The sequence below is a fragment of the Alligator sinensis genome, unplaced genomic scaffold (assembly GCF_000455745.1).
Source record: "Alligator sinensis unplaced genomic scaffold, ASM45574v1 scaffold373_1, whole genome shotgun sequence".
NCBI classification, from domain to species: Eukaryota; Metazoa; Chordata; order Crocodylia; family Alligatoridae; genus Alligator; species Alligator sinensis.
The window spans coordinates 1,118,989-1,143,483 of NW_005841990.1; the positions used below are offsets into that span (position 1 = coordinate 1,118,989).

The 24,495-nt window shown below is 40.8% G+C and overlaps 2 protein-coding genes across 5 annotated transcripts in view; one reads left to right on the forward strand and one right to left on the reverse strand.

The window, feature by feature from the left end:
- LTN1 (listerin E3 ubiquitin protein ligase 1) overlaps nucleotides 1-12,631 on the forward strand; it is a 49,427-nt gene extending 36,796 nt beyond the window's left edge. Inside the window, exons 25-30 of the mRNA XM_014518864.2 lie at nucleotides 2,380-2,566; nucleotides 3,503-3,674; nucleotides 8,522-8,742; nucleotides 10,059-10,253; nucleotides 11,018-11,185; nucleotides 11,668-12,631. Coding sequence (XP_014374350.1) covers nucleotides 2,380-2,566; nucleotides 3,503-3,674; nucleotides 8,522-8,742; nucleotides 10,059-10,253; nucleotides 11,018-11,185; nucleotides 11,668-11,730 — 1,006 coding nt within the window. The 3' untranslated portion in view covers nucleotides 11,731-12,631. The remainder of the gene's footprint in view (nucleotides 1-2,379; nucleotides 2,567-3,502; nucleotides 3,675-8,521; nucleotides 8,743-10,058; nucleotides 10,254-11,017; nucleotides 11,186-11,667) is intronic.
- Nucleotides 12,632-13,777: 1,146 nt separating this feature from the next.
- The window catches only part of N6AMT1 (N-6 adenine-specific DNA methyltransferase 1), a 15,511-nt gene continuing 4,793 nt past the window's right edge, over nucleotides 13,778-24,495 (reverse strand). Inside the window, exons 4-8 of one of the 4 annotated variants that reach the window (XR_003093518.1) lie at nucleotides 21,602-21,685; nucleotides 20,233-20,374; nucleotides 17,612-17,714; nucleotides 16,936-17,327; nucleotides 13,778-15,652 (exon numbers count right to left, since the gene is read on the reverse strand). Coding sequence is in view for 2 of the 4 variants with exons in the window: in XM_014518865.2 (XP_014374351.1) it covers nucleotides 17,221-17,327; nucleotides 20,233-20,374; nucleotides 21,602-21,685 (333 nt within the window). In the remaining 2 variants the exon portion in view is untranslated. Of the gene's footprint in view, nucleotides 15,653-16,316; nucleotides 17,328-17,611; nucleotides 17,797-20,232; nucleotides 20,375-21,601; nucleotides 21,686-24,495 lie in introns of those variants that run through there. The other 3 variants (XR_001357840.2, XM_014518865.2, XM_025201343.1) reach the window with 3 other exon arrangements.

Here is a 24,495-nt window from a genome sequence, read left to right on the forward strand (position 1 = left end):
AGCCACAAGAGAGAGAGATGCATAACCTCCCCACCCCCTTATCCCTGAAACACTGAACTGTAAAACCATGAATTTGGCATGGGGACTCAGGGTTAGGAGTATGTCGGTATGTGTGATCTATTTAAAAGTGACCAGATTTTAATTTGGGGGTTATCTAGATCAATCCCTCCTGCTCAAGGTAGGCTTACCTCCATTTAAGTCATCCCAGCCAAGTGTTTATTTAACCTGCTCTTAAAAACTCTCGGTGATGGGGATTCCACAGCCTTTGTGTAATCTGTTCCAGTGCTTGACCACCCTCATAGTTAGAAAGGTCTTCCTAATGTCCAAGTCAAAATTTCCTTGAGGTAATTTTAAGACAGTTACTGTTTGTCTTGTCTGTCTTAGACACAGTGAATAGTCTAAACTCTATAAACAGTCACATGTGATGATCAGAAACCCCCCCCAAATTACCTGATATTTGAGAACAAATAGTACATGAGCTATGATGATGAAGCAGGGGTGGGCAATTATTTGGGCTGTGGGTTCACTTAGGGAGTTATGCTGAGCTGTCATGGGCCAGGTGAGCACCCCCCACTCCCTCCCTGCCTGCAGCAGCACACCCAAACTCCGAGTGGCTCTGCCCTGGGGCCCCACCCTGTGCTGCCACACCCCAGTGATCCTGGGGTCTTTATGGACACTGGACCAGGACCTGCACAGGCAGGGCATGTTTGGCCAGGTGGATAGAATGGGGCTGTGGCAGGCAAGGAGCAGTTTCTGGGAACGGGGTGGGCAGGTGGGGCCATGGCTGGGGCCAGGTTCACAGACCAGAATCATGAGGCAGTGACATTGTGGGGACAGGGCCTGTGGCAGGGCCACAATCTTCTCCTAGCATGCCCCTGCCTACAGAATAGGTGCCTGTTGCAGGGACTTGCGGGCAGTAGATCGTGGCTCTGCCCCTGCCCTGGCCCCAACCCTGTGCTGTCACTGCCCCGTGATCCCGGCCTCAGTTCTGCCCACCCGGACCGCTCCCAGATGCCGCTTCCCGCCTGCCCGCAGCCTCATTCCAGTCGCCTAGCCACATGCCCTGCCCGCATGGGTCCTGAACCAGTCTCCATGGAGAACGCAGACCACTCCATCCAGCACCCCTAGCACATGGGCCAGGGCTGGATCTGGCAGCAGCAGCAGCTGGAAAGAGCTTTTACTTTTGGAACAAAGAGCATATACTGGAACAAAGAGCATATACTTTTACTCTGGAAAGAGCATATACTTTTGAAACATTTCTTTTGAGATGGGGAAAGGGCTGTCCTATCTGCCCTTTGTCTCCAATGAATTAATCTTTTTTTATTGTCAGTGATTTTCCAGTAGTCTCAGTCTCCCATGCAGCCTGAAGTCTACCTTTGCAGTTCTTGATGAACCCATGTTCTTCTGCTCACCATCCAAGCAAACAGCCCACTGTCAAATTATGAATGTTTTCTAAAGTCCAAGAAATAAGGAGTAAAGCATTAGGAAAAAACAAATGTTTCCAGCCCTCAAGAAGTGTAGTAGTTGCCTTAGCACGTTTTCTGGGTGTCTAACACCAGGATATAAAATGATGAGAAAATAATGCTTTTAGTAAAAGTCAGTAAGATATCTAAGATATCTATAATAGTGACAGCTGAACAGAAAGCTCCAGCTTTAAATAATTGTTTCTAAAAAAGAAGGAATTTAATATCTGGGGTCCCAGCTATGCAGATTGGTACAGTTTCAAGGGTTAGGGTTCTCATATATTGTGTTTCCTTTTTTAATGCATTCATCTACAAAATGAAATAAAAACCAAGGCTCATTAAAATTTGGCTTGGAATTTTAAAAGGCTGCTTTGTTATTTGAAACATCAGATATAGTTAACTACAGCAGAGAAGCTACAAAACTTGATTAGGGCATTTTTTCCAATCTCATGTGGGAAATGGTCTATTTTACATGGCATTTCAGAAAACAGCTTCAACAGCAGGAAGGTAAGTATTAATTTCTGTCTTGCTAGTGTGAGTGGATTTGCTTTCTTTTGTGTTTATCTGTTGCCTTCAAAGTATGGGTCCTGCCTGAAACCAGTAACAATAAATTAAAACAACTCCAGGCCAGAATCATCCTTTCAAATCTCCACATGGCATTCAATTTCTTTGTTGAGCTCTTTCTGGAAGCAGCCCAGGGAATGTCTGCCTATTCAAGGGGACACCGCTGTTAAAGCTGAGAGTCCTGCTGCGCAGATTTGAAAAGTGAATTTTACTGTCATAAGTACATCAGCTTTCTGATGGACTAACATGCTTTGTGCTGAGGGGAGGCTAAGCAGACTAGGAAACAAGAAATCAGTTTTAATGAAGTTTTGTTTTCTCTCTCATCACCATGCCAAATGTCATTGTTCTTTAGATCACCACCTGCAGCTCTTATGTCTGTTCTTGCCACTCAAGAGCTCTTACTAGAAAGCATTCTAGAAAGTGTTCCGGTTGGAGAGTTTGCCATGGTTCAACCACTGAGTGATGAGTTCTGCCTTGTTTTAGGATATCTTCTCACATGGAAATTAGTATTAACTTTTTTCAAGGCAGCTTCTTCCCAGGTATGTATTTTACTGTTTCTTCTTCTTCCAGGGGGTTTCTCCACACCCTGATTTGGCTTAGATCAGGTTCCATATGATCCTGATGTTTCCATTTGAATATTTTCCTTCTCTTAAGTATGCTACGGCTTCCAACCTCCAGCTTGCATAAAACTAGGGGTACTCTTATTGGATCTCTATGTCTCTTAATACCCTGATAGAGATAACTACAGGTGTCTCCACTCCACAGAGGTGCATGGTCTCACTCTGTGCATCCAGCCCCACTTTTTCAGAAAGCAGAGTGCTCGGTATAGCAATAAAACACACATACTTGATATGACAGTGTGGAAAGCTACTAAAAGACTATTGAGTAATGCTGCTTAAAAAGTTAAAAAATAATAATAGTTTTTAAATAACTTGACCACTAAATCTTTGACCAGTTAGTTGGAGTCAGAACACTTTTCCTGATAGCTTGTATGTTCTGCCACACTAAATCATTCTTTGAGAATCATGTAGATATCTTTCTTAGGTACTTCCAGGGCACCCATGGCTTAATATCTTAGCATCTCACCCTCATTTATATATGTATCTTTGCAGCATCCTGTGAGTATGTTAGAACTTCCCTAAGAGATGGGGAAGTCCTATGTGCATTTCTCAGGTTGAGAAATGAGGCACAGAGAGGCTAACAGTCAAATTTTTGAAGGTGTTTAGGTGTCTAACTCGAGTTGATTTTCAGTGGAAGTCAAACACCTAAATACTCTTATAAATATGGACTGAAGTAACTTACCAAGGTCACATAGGAAGTCTGTGTGGGATGGCATATTTAATCAGTCTCCTAAGGACTTGGAAGATCCCTAACAAATGGACCATACATCTTCTGTTCTTAAACACTCCTAACTTTCTTAAACCTAGCTACTTTATATTATGGTTCATGTTTACTTCCTTTCTTTCTCTCATCAGCTGCGAGCTCTCTATTCACAATACCTTCGAAGAACTAAGAGTCTGAATAAACTGCTTTATCACCTGTTCAGGCTTATGCCAGAAAACCCAGTCTTTTCAGGCCCAGCTTCGGAGGTTCCAAATAAGGAAACTAAAACTTTTTTTACAGAAGAGGTTCATTTGGATGTCAAAGGTTAGTAAAATATGTATTTGATGTTTGTTCAAAGAGAGCAACTTCAGTCCTGGTAAGGTCAAAATATGATTCTTTGTGAACTAAAATAAAGATAACTCTTTGCCAGAATTTCTCCATCTTTAACTTCAGCATCATTGGATTGAGTTATTACTAGAAAAAAACTGATGGGAAAATCCTTAACACCAGTTTATCTTTGTAAATAATGGTGCCACATGTCTGCACATATTCAGGATTTAGACAGTGTAAAAAATGATGAAATATTAAAGCCTGAAGTGTCAAGTCTGCAGGCACACTTCTTAAGAAGGCGCTTTTTAGGTAGCTTATGCCCAATGGTTAGGCTGTTTTAAAAGAAAAAAAAACTATGGAAATAACCTCAAAATATTTGCATTTCATATTTACATTCACTTATCTGCAGTGTTTGGCTTGTAGTCAAAACATTGGAACGTTACGTTAGCATATGAAAATTGGAGAGTTAAATTGATGAAAATTGAAGTAGATAAATGTACAAAAAACTAAATTCAGTTTAAAATTATTTTGCCTAACTGTGTAAAGGGATATTAGTAACATAAAGATACATTTTCAAAATGATATTTAAAGTGATAATATTTATTATTGAGCATGGGGGAGATGGCACACCCCCCTGCTTATCTGCCATTCTGGCCACTTGCACCCTGTCCCCCTTCCTCCACATTTATCTCCGGCCTCAGCCCTAGCTGCTCAGAGCTGCTGCCTCTGCTTGGGCTGGGACCAGAGCTGGAGCTGGGGCCATTGACTGTCCTGGAAGGGGGGCAGAAAGTGGGGGGGGGGCAGGCACAGGTACAGAGGAGGCAAAAGGTGGGGGGGCAGGCAGCAGTAGAGACAGGCACAGGCAAGGGCCTACATTTTTTTTCCTGGCTTCTATTTTTATAACGGGATTTGATATTCCTGGAAGAGCCCTCAGGGTGCTAGAACCAAAGGAAAAATCTTCTTTGCAAGCTTTTGGGTACAAACAACCTTCTTCAGGCTAAGTATTGCAGATTTCCTCAGCCTGAAGAAGGGTGTTTGTACCCAAAAACTTGCAAAGATAATTTTTTAGGGGAGCACTGATACTGATAGCTAATTTTTAAGGAGGCATATCGGCTGATACCAATCTGATTTCTGATACCAGCCCAGCAGTTTGAAGAGCAGTATCCAGCTGGTAAGCCTGTTATGGTGGAAGGGGTGGGAGAAGAGAAAGTTGGGGTGGGGGGAGATCGATGCTCCTGTGGTGCGGGAGGGAGTGGGGCTGGGGCAGGCACTGCGCAGCTGGAGTGGGACGGGGCGCGGGACAGAGCTGCAAATGGCTCTTCCAGGGGGCGTGGCTCCTGCTGCTGGATGCACCCTAGGAAGGCATGGGGGGTTTGTGCACCCCGGATCTGCGAGAGGTAGGGTGCTGCAGCCACCCCAAAATTCACTGTAGCCCCCCCAACCCCACTGCCCTGCGCACAGCATGACCCAGCCCCTGCTGGGAAGAGCCCCACGCAGCCCCAACCCACCCTGCCCCGTGCAAATCAGGGGGCACTCCCTCCCCATGCCCTCCTGGACAAGTGGTGGGAGCCGCTGGACAAATGGTGGGAGCTGCTGCACCCCTCCCCCATGCTCCCTGGACAAGCCACGGATCCATCCCACATTCACCCTGCTCCAGCTGGGCAGTGCTTGCCCCAGCCCCACTCCCTCCTTCATGGTGGGGGCCTTGATCTGCCCCCCCCCGCCCCCCTCCTTCTCTTCCCTTCCCCTTCCATCATACCAGACTTACCAGCTGCAGGCAGCTCTCTAAGCTGCTGGGCTGAGCTCCTCACAGCCTATGTGCTGCACTGTGGCTGCGTGCATGCACAGGCCGTTTAGCAGCCCAATTATCGGCCATAACAGGCCAATTTCCAGTAGTCAATTTTCTTTATATCAGACTGATGTATCGGTGCACCTCTATAATTTTTCCAACTATTTTAGTTGATCTAATAAAAGATATCAGATTTACCCAGAGAACATTGTCTGCCTATGTCCTTAGACCAACAAGGCTACAACCTACACTACCCCAGAACCAAAGAAGGCATTTGGTCTTTTCAATAATACATTTGAATTAAAATGAGCTGGCAATACTTAGCCAATAGTCTGGCTAACATCCGTCTCTAACTACATTCTGCTTATGTAAAACAATAATAGACCAGTCAATAGAATCACTGTAGTTTTACATTTAATATTCTGCTGCAAACCAACTCTTACTGCATTGAAAGTTGTGGCATTAGTTTAACATACCATCTTATCGATGCTGTGTTTGAGTTTCTTTTAAATATGCTAATATTTCCTGCAAGTGCATACCCAGCAGATTTTTGCTAACAGTGTTTATAGTGGTCACATTTTTGCTTTATACATAAGAATCTTTTCTCAAATAACTCTTTATACCAAATTCATCACTGACTGCAAGCTCTCTGAAGGCTTATAGTCGAGTACATCACACTGGTGATCAACTCAAGCTTGTTTTATTTGTTCTTGCAACTTCTCTGTTTCCTTCCACTGTGGTGCAGTTTTTTTAGTTAACATTTGCATCTTGCCTGAATTTTTTTTTTCCCCCTGCTGATCTTCAGTCAAATTCTCTGTCAACTTTGTATAAAGTGTGTGGCAAAAACCTTGACATCTTCAATAAAGCAGAGCATATAGGTTCTGTCTAAAAATTTGCACCTATCTGTAGTAGCTTTTTTAGTCTTTTCAGCCTTGTCATGCAGCTGATCAAGAGTTGTAGTTTGCTTCAAAATATTTCTGTAGAATCCTAAAACAAAACTAGGGTTAAATATATGATGAAATAATCCACTTATCTTTTGAAATCACTTGCTGAACTTGGAGCAGCTTCAGAAGGGCTTTTAAATGCATCCCTTAAACATAAATATATTCAGTCATTTTGAAAGTCATGAAGGGGACATAAATGGTATGTGAACTTGAGCAGGCTTATTACTATTACAAACTTAATGGGAGGATTTCACGGAATACCGCTTTTTTTGTGTGTGAACGCCTTCCATGTTTGGCAGTATTACTTGATCATTTGAATGTATAATTTGTATATTCAGGTTGTCAAATGATTTCACCCTTAACATTGCAACGTATAGCTGGCCATGTCCAAACACAAGCTCTGGTATGTAAACATCTGTCAAGTGTTTGACCTTAGCCAAGCTGCTCTGATAAGAAATTGCCTCTTGCATATCTTAAAAGCTGTCTGATGGGTATAATGTGACTCTTGGCAAAAGAATGCATGTTCCAGTAGCCTTTCCTGTTATCCCTTCTAATTCCATAGTATTGTAGTCTTTTTAACTTAAGTCACACGTGCCAGTTTTCAGATTCATATTTTGCAACAGAATCCCACTTTACGTAGGGAGGCAAAAGGCTTAATGACAAAGGAGGCAAACGGCTTAATGACAAACTGTTGAGCAACTTAGAAACCCAGTCCCCTTGTTAACATGTTTACTATTTATGCTCAAGTATGTTCATTCTTCTCCAGTAATTCTGGCAATTATGCCCTCATTTATAGCATTATCATTGTTTATAGCATTTATAGTGCTCACTTTGGGGCAAAACTCACAGAATTTGTATTGCGGTGAATGGCATCCTCTAAAAGGCACTGCCATAGACCCACTTGGTTAAGCTGCCTTTTAAAACACAGCTTTCTGGCACTCTGATAAGATCAGAGCAATCTCCATAGGTAGGCAACAACCTGTGAAGTGGCTGTCAGTTTTCTTGATAGTGTCTTGCACACCACTGATGTCAGATACAGTGATGTTCGACATAGGTTGAAGCATGGATCTTGGAGAAACTGGTGATTTCTGGAAAGAATATCATTGGACAATTGTTATATCCACTAAAAGTGTACTAATAGTACCCTTATGTCTTACCTGCGTCTTCTGTTCGCCTTTTATTTGCACAACACGGTTCATTATGCATCCAGCTATTGTCTTCATTTTCATAATATTCAGCAACAGCTTGTCTGTTTTGCTGACTTTCATGGGAACCTGTTTAGCATTTACCATCCGCATGATGGTGAACATTCTGCTGGCATATTTTCTGGTTTTGGTTTTTCTCTTTTAGTATTTTATGCAAGAATAAAGATAGTATGCATTCAAAATGTTAGTATGTAGTTACTACTTACAGTTTAGAAATGGTGGTGCACCGATATATTGGTCCGTATCGTATCAGCACTGATGAAAGGAAAATTGACATTATCGGCAGTCAGCTTTTTTTAGCCAATTTGGCTGATAATGTTACTGATAAATGTGTGTAGCTGCAGCATGTGTGGGGCCAGGAATGCAGCCGGGTGAGGGAGGGAGTGGAGCTGGGGCAGCCAGGACAGGGCGCGGGGTGGAGCTGCGGGCGGCTCATTGGGGGTGCGGGGGGGTGGGCAGTGGTGGGGCTGGGAGGGGTGAAGATGGGGGGGGGAAATGGGGAATTTGGGGTGGCCATAGCCCCCCCCTCCCAGCACTGCTGCAAACCCACCTTGTCCCCACCTGCCCCAAGCCCAGCTCTGGCCCAGTCTCTGCTGGGAAGAGGCTGGGAGGCCCTGGCCCTGAGCACACAGTGGGCAGCCCACCCTCACCCTGCACACAAATCTAGGGGGCACATGTCCTCCATGCTTCCTCCAGGGGTGCATGCAGAGGCAGGACCCACCCCTCCCCCTTGCTCCGCCCTGGCTGGGCAGTGCCTGCCCTTGTCCCAGTCCTAGCTCTACTCCCTCCCTCACCTAATATAGCTAATATGGGGGCAGCTCTACAGGAAGCTATCCTTTGTTACCTATGTGATATTTAACAAAATGTGTTATTTTCCTCCCTCTCCTTCCCCGCCCTCTGCAGCAACAGGAGTACTGTCATCTCAGATTCCACACTTGGCCTGCTCTGTATATCACATAACACTGAAGGACTTGCCTGCTATGGTTAGACTTTGGTGGAACAGCTGCGAGAAACGTGTCTTCAATGTTGTAGATAAATTTACAAGCAAATATGTCAGCAATGTGCTTTCTTTACAAGAAATATCTTCTGTGCAGAGCAGCACGCAGTTATTTAATGGCATGACGGTTAGTAATGCCTTTGTCTCCTGGAAGTGTTATTTTCTTTATGGTTTATGACTAAGATCCTGGTTTTCTCCGATCAAAAAAAAATCCTGTTTTCAGGTTAAAAAATAACCCAAATCCACACTTTTCTGTGAACAAAATGAAACACCACTACATATTTATCTGTGTGTGTGTGTGTGTGTGTGTGTCTGCATTTATCTATTTATCTTATGTATTACTGGTGTTTCATTTTGATCATGGAAAAAAGTGGATTTTGGGTTCCTTTTTTTAACCTGAAAATTTGGGGGGGGGGATCAGAGAAAAGCAGGATCCCTGATTATGACTGCTGATACAGAAACTAAATTATATCAATGTTGTTGTTTCTAAACTAGCTACTCACTGCAAACGGAAGCTGTGTGCTATCATTTAGATGAGAATTATTGTTACCATCAGAGGAATCGAGTTATCTCAGGATAGTGTTTTACTGCTGTTGTGACTGGGCTGAAATCCTGACTACTAATGTCAAGAGTTTTGCCATTGATTTAATAGTATCCAGGATTTCACCCTAGGTCCTCATAAAGAGATGTCAGAAGACTTGATGTTGATTTCCAAAACTAGACTGTAATCCTGACAGCTGTTAAGAGGACTTCATTTCTATTACCCACATAATCAGTGATACTCTGATTTGATATTGGTGTGGCATATTATTTGTTTTACAGTGACGCACATCTTATACTCTGAAACTGTTAGTTCAAACGTAGCTATCAATCAGAAATTATTTTCAGAAGTTGTAGTTCTTGTGGGATATCCTGTGCCATTATGAACACACTAACTCCTGTCTGGTGTAACTTTTTAAACTACATCAGTGATTGATGGCAGGCTTCCAGTCTGATTGATTGGCTCATGCTGCTACTGTTTAGTTTGGCAAGACCACATATGGAGTTTTCCCTCTGTAATTAAAAGATTTCCTAATTCTTTATTTTACTGGTTCAAGTGTATAGGATAATAAAAAGTAAACAGTTGATGTAACATGTAAAAAAAAAAAAAAAAAAAAAAAATTGAGATGGTAAGTGTATACTTAACATTGGTAAAATCTCTTGAATGAAAATCTCCCGGTGAAGAATGTTTTAATTTCCAGATGCGTAATAGACAAAACCTGTCAAGTGTCTTGTGCTTGCATCCTACCCTGAATTTCATTATTATGCAAACCATACAGGTCTCATTTAGGTCAAAATTGGGGTTGTGTGGAAAATGAAAAATGCATTTCATGAAGTATTTTGAGGCTCAGAAATTATTTTACAAAACTGCCATGATTTTATATGATCTTAATTTTTCTACAGGTAAAAGCTCGGTCTGCCACACGAGAAGTCATTGCTACCTATTCAGTTGATGATATATTTATTGAGTTGATAATACAACTTCCACCAAATTACCCACTGGGCTCAATAACAGTTGAGAGTGGAAAGAGGGTTGGTGTGGCTGTTCAGCAGTGGCGAAACTGGATGCTACAATTAAGCACGTACCTCACTCACCAGGTAAATATTTGCGCAAAGCCCTTGGTTTTGAAAACTTCGGACATAGAGTGAGACCAAAAAGTGGAAAAACCTTAGTAGTGTAATAATAGAATATATTGATGCCTAGCCTGCAGTTACTACCATTGTCATCAACAGATGTCAGAAAGGTCTGCAAAGGTGGTCTGTGTTACTGACTGTTTTTAAAGGTGGGGAAGCTGAAACGCCTAGTAAAATTTATAAGCCTCAGGTCACCAAGAGTCAGGTATTTGTAGCTGGAAGCAGTACCTAGGTCTTACCATACCAGTATTCTCCCCATTAGACCACAGTACTCAGCCTATAGTGTAGAACAAGAACTCCTGAATAGTGCTATATTACAGACTTAAGGATATTCTATAAATTTGACATGGTTGTTACAAAAGTCACTTAACACTTGTGGTTATAAGTAACAGAACGGTAAATTCAAGTCACAGCTTTATATGTGCTCTTTAAATGGAAACAGATGTTCTTAGCAAGGATCTACTGAAGCTGTAGAATATATGGACTAAGCTTGATAGTAGGTCAATAAGTTATATGCATATAAAATTGTACATGTTTATTCCGTCTTCATAAATGATGTGTCACTTTAAATTTATAAATGTTTCAGGGAAGGTCCACATTTGTACAGGGCTTCGTATAATGCGGCCCTAATCAGAAATGGCCTCAACCAGATGCTGTGACAATAGAAATAAAAGGATGTTCTAAATCATTACTGGAATTGATTACTGTTGTAACTTCCTCTCTGATAGAACGGAAGCATCATGGAAGGTTTGGCTTTGTGGAAAAACAATGTGGACAAACGTTTTGAGGGTGTTGAAGACTGCATGATCTGTTTCTCAGTTATTCATGGTTCCAACTATTCTCTTCCCAAAAAAGCCTGCAGAACATGCAAGAAAAAATTCCATTCGGCCTGTTTGGTAAGTGACTATTATGGATCTTGTGTAAAAAAGTAAGTTTTTTGCTTAAACATAGAACCTGTTTGAGATTGAAGTATGTAAATCATAAGATTGAAAACACAGTAACCATAAATGACAGTACAGGTTGATGTCCAAATACAAGGGGAAATTACTACTGTTTCAAAGATGATAGCTCTTATGTTGGTTCTCTGATTTCTTAAAATGAGGCTGCATAATAGAACTTTGGGTGGTGGATTTAAGGAACAATGGCTTTTTTTTATGAATTTCACTTTACCATTTTTAGTTCTTGAAAAATAAGTTGCTTTTGCAGTGTTTGAGCAAATCTTTACTAGGTACAGTTGGTGTTTGATAGCTCACCAATGAATACTGCTATATTACACTAAACGTAACATTTTACAAGTAGGAAACAGAACCCATTGAAGTTCAATGCATTGTTTAAATTTACCATGTTAATGTTTTAATTGTTCCTATTTCTGTTGCAGTACAAATGGTTCACATCTAGCAACAAATCCACCTGCCCGCTTTGTCGAGAGACCTTTTTTTGAAATGCAGCACTGTCTTCAGTGGTTGACCAAAGTAGTAAATGAGAAGGCAGTTGGATCAAGAACTGTATGTTGAAGGAAGCTAACAAGCTTTTTGAAAATACTCTCTTAAATTGTTTGGCGAATAGAATGATCCACATTTACCTCTGGACTGTTTTTGTAAAGCAATTGAAAATACTCCTTAGATTGTAAAACATAAGACTAATTTATTTTAACTTGTATATTTTTAAAAGGTTAAAATATTAAAAAAAATACATATCTGACTTGAACACTAAGGATTGTGCTGAAGTGCTGTTCAGTTGTAGCTTAGTTAAATCTACAGTTTTAAGAACAATCTTACATACTGGTATGCTCTTAAGTAAGATGGTGCCTCTTAATTTACAAGTTACCTTATTCTTAAATAGTGTGGCAATCTGAATTTTTGGTAGCAGTAAAATTCATTTTATAAATGCAACTCATGACTGTGTGGGTGCAGCTGCTGCTACATTACAGTGAAAGTATGGGATAAAAACATCATTGATGATTTCATGGTAAAGCATGATCTGAAACGCAGTGTAATCTAACCCCTCTATAAATTTCCCTTTGAAAGAATATTTTGACTTTTGGTAGTTGTTGATGTCTCAAAAAGAGGAAAGGAAGCCAAGTTTACTAGGAAAAGTCCATAAAGAACCCCCACATGACTATCGCATTTTAGTGGACTGGCAACTGTGGGGTTTTTTGTGTTTTTTTTTTCAAGTGAAGAGGAAGGATGCCTGCCAACTGTTGTGCTCTCATTTGCAGATTGCTTTGTCGACACCTGGTAGTCACTTACTGTTGATGAAGTATTATTATCTACTGACATTCTCCAATAATTACAAGAATTAGTTTTGTAACTAAGTTTAATAAATTTATCAAATTTAAAAAACTGTCCACATTTCACAATTTCTTTCACTCATGAGTTGGTTAGCTACATCATGCATTTTAACCTTGAAGTTATGCTGCTTGTGCTCGCTTTCCAAAGTCACACCAGTTAAAGGGAGAAGATCTATCAGTCTTTCTAAGCCATGGGGGGGGACTGTCTTTGTTCAATGAGTTTTATGAAATGAACGGCCTGAATTTAATCTGACTAGTGCCTGATGTACTCAAATATTGACATGCCTTGAAAAGGCCTCATTTTCAGAGGATAGGGTACTCTGCATTTTTTTTTTGAAAGTCGGATCCTTTTAACGTGTCAAGTGGAGTACCCATGATCACTTTCAGCTCTGAAAAATTTAGGCTTGTGTACCTTGGAGAAGCAAGAGGACCAGCATTGAGAGCAATAGGCAGCAAGTGGAGAACTTTTTCTTATCTCATAGTGAAAAGAGAAAAGCTAGTAAACTACAACTTCTGTTAAATTACCCATTTTTAAAAAAAATCTTAGGGTTAAGAATTTGTAACCCTGCATCTAATAAATTTTGAGAGCCTTCTCATTTTGTTATAGCAATTTGTTAAACCAGTCATTTATTACTCCAGCTTGTTTCTGATAACAGACTGAAGTCCATTATAAAACAGCTGGAGATCACCATTTTATTCAGTCTCTGGGCATGTCTACACAAGATGCTATGTCACTGTAGTGATGAGCTGTCACTACAGCGATGTAGCACTGGCAGGCACTAATTATGATGCTACCACTACTGTGCAGTAGCAAAGAGCTCAAGGAGGGTCAAAAATGACCCGCAGTCCGCTGGGACATAGTCATTTAGCAAGTACTAAATGTGTAGTACAACTGTAGATGTGTTGCCCATCTTGCGAATCTTCTACCATTCTGCTTTGAATGACTGGCTAAAGGATGGAAACCTGGCCTATAGCAGTGGGTTCATTTCAAATATTTGGATATGGCCCCTCTTCTTCCTAGCCCAAAAGCAGACTAATTGAAGATCACAGTATAAATTTTACTGTCTTGGTCTTCTAATCAGTGCAACCTGTACCTCAAGAGTAACATCCTCTCCCAATTGAAATTGGTAGCAACCCCCCCCCCACCCCCCACCCAACAACAAACCCCCCCCCCCCCCCAAAAAAAAAAAAACAAAAAACCACTGAGTTTAACAAGGCCAGGGTTTCACATCATATACTAGCTTGTAAGTAGCTAGAGTAATGCATAATTTCATGTTTTACTACATATTTTATATTCAGAAAACTTGAAGATAAAGCTAACTAGTTGCATTACCACTCCTAGTCCTATTACATAAAATAGCACTTAAGTTTAGGAATTCTAATTCCATTTCATCAAAATAGCTTAGGGTATGAGAACAGTCTTGGCTCCATGTTGAACTTGGTCAATTACTGCTGTAACAATATGTTAGAGCACTAAGATTGTGTTGCTGTTAAGTATCTGACCAACAGCCACCTGTCCTTTTGATGTGAAATGGCTAGCTGAAAGCGGTACAGATTTAAGGGTTGGTTTGGGTTTTTTTTTTAGCTTCAAAGATAAACCAGCCCTCCCTGATAACCAAGTTGAAGTTCTGTTCTACACCAGTGTATATTATAATTTTATGATGGGTATTCATGGTTAGTGAAAAGCCAGATTCTGCAAAGAAAAAAAACACAAAACCCTCACATGAAAGAGACCCTTTAGACTACAACTTGGTCCTGATAAGCTGCAGGAACTTAACAGTCCCTGATGAATTTTGGTAGCAAGAGAATCTTGGCATTTTTTCTATGGTTTGCTAAGCAAGGAAATACAGAAGTTATACCTGCTGCTAAGCACGGCATTGCAATTACTTATGATGTAGCAGGTCAAACATATTTGGTTTATACATGCTGCCTTCAAGTAGTGGCCAGCTTTCTGTTAGGTAGAAAACAGATGGTAGTGAAACTGCTCTCATCAGTTTTGCTGCAAATGGGCATTAACTATCAATTTCCACAGCCCAACTTCTCCCACAGGTTTGAGAAGCATTCCTACGGCAGTTGAGTGGTGGCAGCTGATGGCCATGCCTTTTCTCTAACTGGCCACCTAATTTCCTGTCTCTAACCACAATTTACCAGTAGCTCATTTTGCTCCTCATGGGTGTTTTTGCCAAGTTTTTTTTTCTTTCTAGTGGTAGTGAGCAATCTCCTTTCTTCCTCCTCCCCCACCTCCAGATCAGGTATTAAAAGGAACGTTGGTTTCAACCAGTTCTAGAGAGCCATCCTGCCATGATGCTTCTACTTCTCAGACATGGCAGATTGTCCCCCATAGGCTGAACTAGATAAATCTAAAGGAGAAACTCCCAGTTTGAGGCAGCATGTACAGACTTCACATGAGAAGAATTCTACTTTGCCTGTTCTGTGCCAGGAAACAGGGATCAATGTCAGATAGACATGTTGACACCCTTACCTCACAGATGAAGCTATCCTGTCTACAGTCTGGTTTTGCAAGAGCCACACTGTCCTATTTGGACAACATTAATACAAGGGAAAAACAAAGGACCTTTGTGGCTTCTGATCTAGCCTCAGAAAAAGTCTTTGTGGCAGATCCTCAGGGGCTGCTCAAGGATTCCAAGCAGTCAAATGCCCAGAATATTAAGACTGACAAACATTTGGCTTGGGAAGGAAAACAAAGAGGGGAGCAATATTACAATGGAGTCTCTGAACAAAAAAAATTCTCTTATGCACACATGTGCACAGCCTGGAAAAACTGCAACAGCCAAAAAGCTTTTTTGTAGCAAAGGTGGCAGAGAAATAAGAGCAAATTCAGGAGGAAGATCGGGCAAAACTATGAGTTCACCTGTAGTAATGTGAAAATGTCTCCACCTGGATCAGAATCTAAGGTAGAATAGTCCATTTCAAGGGAATGGTCTCTCAGGCATATACAAATAGATGAGAGGGGTAATGATTTGTGGCTCCCTCCCTTGAGGTAAATGCTGTGTCCTATCGCTTCTTCACCTGTCTTCATTTCAATTAAATGTTATATGAAATCTCACTGCACCTGGACACAAGATCATAAAGGGTGTTTTAGAAGAGAGTTTCTTAAGATTATACTTAGCTTTAGCCTGAACATACATGGGGAAGGAGGTCACTGTCTCTCTAGAACCCACCAACTTAATAAATAGTTGAAGAAAGTGAAAATGCAGACTCTTGTGAATGGACGTACCCAATGAGATTCTCTCACTTCACAGGATCCATGAGATAGATATCTACACTCCCATACATCCAAGCCATCATTACTTAACTGAGATTTATTTGGCCCAAACCAGTACCACTAAAAAAACTGGTGTTTTACATTATGGGACACTAATCTGGCTTTCTCCCTGCACATCATCCTATACGTTGCTAAATGATGGATGCTACTAAACCAATTTTATTTAAGGTTTTAATCCATACCATAAAGAACTACTAAGGTTCTTGAAATACTTTGAACTAAACCTTACTTCTTATAAAAGTAAATGTAGTTACTAGTTATAGGCTGTTCTCACACACACACACACACACACACACACACACACACACACACACACACACACACTAAACAAATGCACTTTACTGGAAGCAGCAGCACATTACTTCAACCCGGCTCTGCAGCATCCATAAAAATTGGATGCTTCAGCAAGGCTTTTTGCCACTTTTAGTTAAAGCTGATTCAATCAGCTATTAGTTAAAAGCACCAAAAAAGCCCCACTAATCAGCCTGATCTTTACAGACGTTGGGCGAGTCGGGTTGAAGTAATGCGCACTGCCTCTTCTGGGCATGTGCAGGGCTCAGTGCAGGAACACGTCGATTTTAAGGTAAAGTACAGGTGTGGGGGTTTTTAAAAATTTTTAAGTCTGCAAGGACCCATCGAGAATCTGTATAATTGATCGAAATGGACTGAAATTAGCTTCTTACATTGTTGATTTACCCAGGGTATTCAGCTAAAACCCTGATAGACACCAAGTTCTGACGTTTGTTAACTGTAACTGGATATTTACAGTAGAGTAGCAAGGTACGATCAAGTTTTGCCCATTATGGCGGCAAGATTAATATCTGGTTACTAGATTTCAAGAGACTGCCAAAAATGCAGAAAATGTGCTTGAGACAAGACAACTGGAGAAGATCAGTGGCTTGACAAAACATTGATTTAACCAAAGCTTTTGGTAAGGAATAATTATCATAAGACAAAGCAGTAACAAGATTTTTGTTTTAACTGAATGACAAAAATATACACCAGTTCACTTAATTTTCCAATTATAAAACAAAGTAAATAATAGCCAAATTTTAGATGTAAATACCCACCTTTAAAGTGCATCTTTCAGCTCTTCTACCACACTACATATAAGACCAAAGCCCAGAAACAACTGCCTTCTTATGGACTGCTAGTCACAGTATGCTGACACCGTCACAGTGCAGGAACAATGACAACCTTGATTAATTTGCCTATAGTGCTCAAGAGATGACAAGATTTTTTTTTCTAAGGAGGTAGGTTGAGTTTTGGTTCAGACACAAAATAGCTTGACATAGAGAAAAATTAACCACATATGGTTTAACAATCTCCAGCATACAGAAGGTTAGGAGCAGCCATCAAGATTTGCTGAATTTGAGAATTGTGAGCATTTCTTTTCCTGCTCGTCTGGAAAGTACTTTAGCACCCCTTAAACCACACTGTTTCATGATTTCCAAAATTTCATCTGTAATGAAAAATATATAAAATTAAAATTCAGTTTAAGTGTTAAATTACAGCTAAAACAAGCCTATTCTGCCTTAAACTACTGGCTAAAACCAAAGCAAAACTTCAGTGTTACAAAACATCTACCATGATCCTTTAAATGATTAGATCAGTGGTTCTCAAACTTCTGTTTTTCCCTGCAAACCACTTGAAAATTGCTGAGGGTCTCAGCAGACCACTTAATAAACTTTTTTTTGTTCTACAAATCAAAGCGCACAACTCACATTTTAATATCAGTAGTCTTACCTTACAAGCATAAATATTCTTGATTGTTCCGCAACCATTCTGCGGACCACCTGAATGGAGCTCACAGACCAGTTCTGGTCCATGGACCACAGTTTGAGACCCTCTGGATTAGAGCAAAGTAAACCATCCAACAGTAATGAATAAGTTAGCTTTCTAGTATTGGACATCAAGATTTTCATACCTGTCTAACAATGTAAAAAAGCAGCGACTTTACTATAAAGCTTAACTTAAAATATACTCAATGTTCCTGACTCAAACTTAAGTGCTTAATTGTTTTTAATAATCTGTATACACCACTGTGAGTTAAGTTCAGTTAGCGTCTGTAACTTTATAGTTCAGTATGAATCATTATACTATGTAAGATATTATCTTAACAAACTGCTTCAATTGAAAATATTTCACCAGATCACTCAGGTTTCAAGCACTATTTTTGAACAGTCTTATGAAACACAGCTGTAAACCTCATGTTTGCCCTATGAAAATGTCCAAACATGGAAGTTCCTTTTGTAGCTTTTGTTTTATTTTAGCAGAGACAGCCGACGGTGCTGTAATGATGACAGTGTTTTTCTTATGCTTACTATGTTGTTCAACACTTAGCTCTTGCAAAATAAATCTTTCGGTTTAGCCCCAGTGTAAGGCCAGCTTCAAGTGACCTTATAAGTACCTAAACAGGACTTGGACAGAACGAGGTACCTAAGTCACAACGAGCTATCCAAATAGACCCTGCTCAGTGGATACAAAGCTGCTTAGGTACTGAGTTGCGTTAGGCATTTCCATTTTGGTCATGAAAGATCCATCCAGCCTGGAGTTAGCTGTTTACTTATGTTAAAGCAGCAGGACTTAGGCCCCACCCCATTCCTGGCATTTCCTTCTGACTACTTTAGACAGATTCTTAGTCACTTTGGGCACCTGTATGTATGCGACACAGTGCTGGGCACTTTTTAAAGTGCCTGGCGTGCTGCAGGGGTGTAGTTTGTAGCCGTGTTGGTCTAAGGACATACGCAGACAAGGTTTCTTGGGTGAATTTGATATCTTTTATTAGACCAACCCAAATAGTTGGAGAATAGTTATTAAGCAAGCTTTGGGTTCAAAAACCCTTTGTCAGGCTAAGGGAGTTTCAGCAGTTGGTGTGTGCTCTTCCTGGATGGAACGAAAAGTAAAGAAGCCAGAGGCTGAGCTGGGGAGTCAGTTGTCAGGCAGATTATAATGTGTAATAAATCCAATGTCTATATTTAGTCCATGATCTCTAGTATCCAGGAGGTTGATGAAATGGAGTTCATATGCTCATCTCTGGGAAGTGTGTAAGTTTCCCTTGAGGATCAGGACTGAGAGATTGGCCCTCCTGTGAGAAATGTGCCCCCACTGGTAATTGGGTATTTCTGTCTTTGATAGATTTCCGGTGTGCATTCATTCTGGTGCGCAGTTGTTGTTTGGTCTCTCCTACATATTTTCCATCAGGGCATTTGGTGCATTGGATGAGGTATATTACATTTCTGGAGGTGCAGCTGTAAGATCCTGGGATGCTGATGGCTCTGCTGCGGGGTGTAGTAATACTGGGGGTGGTGGAGATGTGTTGGCAGGTTTTGCATTTCTTGTCCTGGCACGGTCTGGATCCTTTTGGTGTGTTCTGGGCTTGAGGAAGTTTGGTTCTGGTGATGAGGTTGGCGAGGTTCGGTGTTTGTTTGAAGACTAGGATGGGTGGCTCTGGGAAGATCTTTTTAAGAATAGGGTCTCTTTCTAGTATGGGTTGCAGTTGTTTGAGGATTTTTCGTACAGGTTCAAGGGAGGGGTGATATGTCATAACCAGTGGTGTGCGATTTGTCGGGGGGGTTCTGTACTGCAGCAGTTCTTCACGTGGTGTGCTGCAGCGCATTCATTTGTATAAGTGGTGAAATGCATATCAGTGCTGAGAAAATGGCAGTGGCACGCTTGTGAGCTAAAGCATACCAAAGGTGTTTTAGTTCAAAAGTGCACCGTTGCCATTTTTGTGTGCTAATATGCATTTTGCCATTTATACAAATGTATGCGACGCAGGGCCGGGCACATCAGCTTGCATCTCGCTCCAATGCATTGGATTTCCAGCAGACAAAGGTACGTCTATAAATGCCCTTTGCTGCTTTCTGCGAAATCCATTCTTGGGTACCTAACTCTTCTCATGGACTGTATGAGGAGCCTGCACACTCTGATGCAATGTCAGGCATTTTCATTTGGGCAGACTTTTAGCAGGCTGGGTTGAGTTTTGGGGTATTTAGTTTTATTACATACTCTCTTATTTTGTTAATTGACGGTGGCAATAAGTTTTTTGGGAAGACTAGAATATAAATCAAATGAATGATTTAGGCCCGAGGATCCCATTGGAGAGCAAGGTATCTAAAATTTTCTTCGGAGATTTAGCTCATGCTAGTTTCAAGAAAGACAAAACGCTTTAAAAAGATAGACATCTTTGATAAAGGGTGCCACAAATACATGCTAGTCTGTATTAGGATCTTCAAAGAATGCCTATGAATGCTAATAAAATGTTGTCAACCCAATGCAACTTGCTACTACCATACACTATCTCAGTCAGTCTGATGTCTGCATTATTAAGTAGAGTTTGGTGCATATTATAAGAAGTTCATTACCTGGATTGTTTTCTTTAATTGTGACTAAATAGAATAATCCTCCTGTTGAAAGCAGATCTGCTACTAAAGGAAAAAGTCTATCCATTACTTCTCTGCCATTTTTGCCTCCAGCCCAGGCAGCCTCTATTCCATGGCTTTCTGCCTAGAGTAAATTAGAGAGATGATAAAATTGCTTTGCTAAGTGTTTGAACTTTTATACAGATAAATGCTCTAGATCAGCATTTCTCAACCTGTAGGTCATGGCCCAAAAGTGGGTTGCAAGAATATATGAAAGGATTGTGAACACATTCTAAAAATGAATCAACAAACTTTAAAAATGGATTCTCTTTTAAAGGAGAAAAACGTGGGAAGTAGTGGTTTTTCCCTTGCAGGCTGGCAGAGTTCCAGCCTGTGAGAGGCTTCTTGAGGTCCCCCATGCTCCACACCATCGGCCCTCTGCCCCACACACTGGGAGACTGGGGTGGGGTGCAGCAGGTCAGAAGTGAGAGGCACTGGATCAGGACTGGCCATCAACGTTTACAAATGGGTCCTGGTACAAAAAAGGCTGAGAACCACTGCACTAGATGTTTGGAACACTTTAGGAACCCCCACCATTGTCCATACCCAAAAGAGCCAAACCATTTTAAACATCAAAATTGTTAAATGGCAGCACTGTTTATTTATCAGATGTGTCTTATTTCAGGGCTGTGCTCCAGAGACATAGACACATTAATTTGTTTGCAGCTGTTTGAAAATAGACTGTTTTGTAACAGTCAAAGGTACTTTTATAAATGGGCATTAGCGTAAATTTCCAATAACAGGCCTGAATAACTGCAAGATAAAAATTAAAGCAGGCCAAAAAGTGCAATTTTCATCTGGTGGGATAGGGGGAGGGGGAGAAAGGTGGGGAATTCATCCTAAATCAGGTTGAAAAGTTTCAAAACAAAACAAAAACAACCCCTTAAAATTGTGTGAAAAATTCTGAAAATTTTCATTTCAGAAGAACCAAAAGAGAATCTGTCAACTCACACTTAGAAGGCTCTTGTTAATTTCACTTTCTCCCTTCAGAAATGCACCTTATTTTGGGAAATGGGTGTTTTCCAATGGAAAAATTAATTTCTGTAGAAAACTCCCAAATTTCCTATGGAAATAGGGGTAGGTAATGGCCTTCATACCTTGTGCAACAAGGTGCTACAAATCTAGTGGTCGATATTTCTTGTAAAGAGTTATGTGACCATCAATGGCTCTACTTTCACTTGCTCTTTATCAAACCACTGCAACTCAAGAATAGTATTTAATTTCAGTTCATTAAATTACTACCAATTTGTAACATGAGAACCAAATCATACTGTAAAAGACTGATTTTAAATTGCAAATCCTCATATCTTACCTCTTCAGGAGGGGTCACCACATAAGGTGGATTAAACAGCAATACATCAACTTGCCCATTTAATCTTGGTACCAGTCCTGTGACCTAGAGATTAATCAAGGTATGGAACAGGTTCTCTTACACACCTGAAGGGTAACAGAAACACACACTTATATTGCTCTTTATACAAATAATCATTACAAGACTGCATATTTATCATGCATGGGATTAAGTGGGAAGCTAAGCTGAATACCGTATTTACTTAAATAAAAGATGGCCCTGATCATAAAATGACCCCTGAATAATTAGATTTTATATTTGGAAAATGTATAAGTTTCTTATGATTTCCAGGCATAGAATCTAATTAGTGGAAGTTAGCTTTGAATTTGTCCCCCTCCCATTGCTATAGCAGGGAAAATAAATCTCAGGGCTCAGGTAGCCCCTTTGCTCTCTGCCTCCCCCCACCCCTCTCCTTACTGTTAAATCCTGTTCTCTCTGAGCACACGGCTGTGAGGAATAAACGTGAAAACACTGACCTTAAAATTAAACATAGATGTACTAATTTGTATACAGTACCCATACACTTAGTTCATATAGAATTGATGCATGTTGCTTTTTGGAACTGCTGCAAGTTCTAGCACAGGTTCTTGATAAACGCACTTTTAAGCAGCACTTTGGCACCCACTAACATATAGTACAAACTATACTTGACATTTGTCCAAAGTTAAGAACCTCATAATTTACCCTATGGTTCACTGAGCTAGAACCCACTAGAATCCACGTGATTTCAAGCCACGTTGATCACACACCTCAGCACTGCTCAGTATGCATGTGTACTTCAGATACCCCGCAAAGGATCTATGTGCTAATTAGGCTGCCACTCATTACTGGAATTAGGTGTTCTTATTATAAGTCCTGGGATTCTCCAGAAATGTATATGCAGATAAGATGCAGGGCACCCTGGTCTGGCTCTACCTCATCGACAGCAGAGCCACACAAAACATATGCGATGTGCTGGGGGAGAGGCGACAGAGGAATTCTGGGTGAACTGTTTGGGGCCCCGTTTGGTGATGTTTGCCAGATATTTAAGGCTGGTAAAAAAACAGGAATAATTGGAAATGGGAAAAAAAGGCGCAGCTCAGCTGTACTGCAAGTGATTTCCCATGGGAGTGATAACATTATCTTATATAAACCATCTAAAGTGCAGTGGCATCTGCCCCTATTTTCCATTCTGCTCCATAGCAATGCATTAAATTTATCACATTTGGTTCTGAACAGCTTAGTCTTCCCACTTACTCCAAGAGCACTATGCCTGTCTCACTGTGCTGGGGCAGTACATAGACCAAAACACCCAGGATAGTACTACAGAATTCTCAACAGGGTCCCAGCCCATGAATTAGAGCTACAGAATAGTAAGAGAAAGAAAGAAAGAAGCTATACTAATTAAGGGCATCAAATGATATGCAGTTTTTTGCCTCTTGCTCAGGTTCATACTCAGCCCAGGTCTGAAATTATGCAAAGTTAAACTTCTGTTATCTGTTCATTGGCCTACATGAGGCAATAATTTTTCACTTGGAAACTTGACTGTTGACAAGTATTCACATATTCTAGCTAACAACATTTTTTAAAATTAAAAATTTACAGGAAGCGTAAAACTTACTTTCCCATGATGTGATGCATTCTTTATTTAAATGAATCATGATACAAGGGAACTTATAACAAAGAGACAAAACATTTAGACTTGGGCATTTATAGGTTATTATAGCCCTGGGTACAAAGTTAGTCGCCCACCTGAAAGCTCTAGGTGTTCTCAGTTTTCAAATCCATCTACAAGTAATTCAGCACTAGCTGTATTTTAACAACTGAGGGACTCATCTGGCATAGACTTTCTTTACAGTTTGGTACCACATCAGCTGTTTTGTCCTTTCATGTTCAGTTGTTACCTCTCAGCTCCGTGATCTTGGGGAACCCTGGCACAGGATGCAGCCTGTCTGACTCACAAAGAATCCCCCCCCCACCTAAACAAAACTGATTAAGATGCAGTGGGAGACACCTAAAACCCCCCCAGATAAGGGTGACAAGAGTGAAACAACTGCCCTAGGTCTCATTCGCATCTGAGATGGAACCAGATGACCATTCATTTACATGGGAGATGGAGAACAGAAAGCCCAAAGCAAAGACTGCAGTGAATTCTAGGATCAGAGAAGCAGGGGAGCACTGCATGATGGGGAATCTGTGCTCCAAATGCTAATCAACCCACATTTACGCACACCCAGCTCAGCATTTATCAGACCAGTTCTAATATGGATTTACAAAGGACTGCCCCCACTAAGCAGAAGTAAAGTTTAATAGGCATCTCAGGCTGTACATTCCCCGGTCCCACTATGGGAGGCCTATTTAAACTTGATTGACTAAAACTTGGTTGCCGGGTTAAGGAATGCTGAGGCAAAGAGACCAAGTCAGAGGGGGTATGGGCAACATTTGAACAATGGTAAAGGGTTCATCACAGCATCCAGCCTGTTGGAGCACTGACCACAAGTGTTGTCATACTTTTCCCAGGATGACTGGTGGAAGTCCTCCCCACAAAAGGTTATGAACACTCCAATGATTGCCTTAAGTCTGTTAAAAGACTATAGTCAGATCTGGAAAAGTCATGCTAAGCTGAGGTTTGTTCACAAGTGAAAAATCCAAAACCCTGATGCTACAAGCTATCTATTGTTTCTGAAGAAATCATGAAATATCCCAGTCAGTATATCTGCTATCCATAGGAATTTCAAGCTGACTCCTAAGTGTCTGGTTACTCCTTAACCTTATTTTTTTCCTGATTATCAATCAGTTTCTTGAGATATTCCAAACCAGATAACCCCTTGCCAATAGAAAAGACAATTATTTACACTATTAAGAATGCTTTGAAG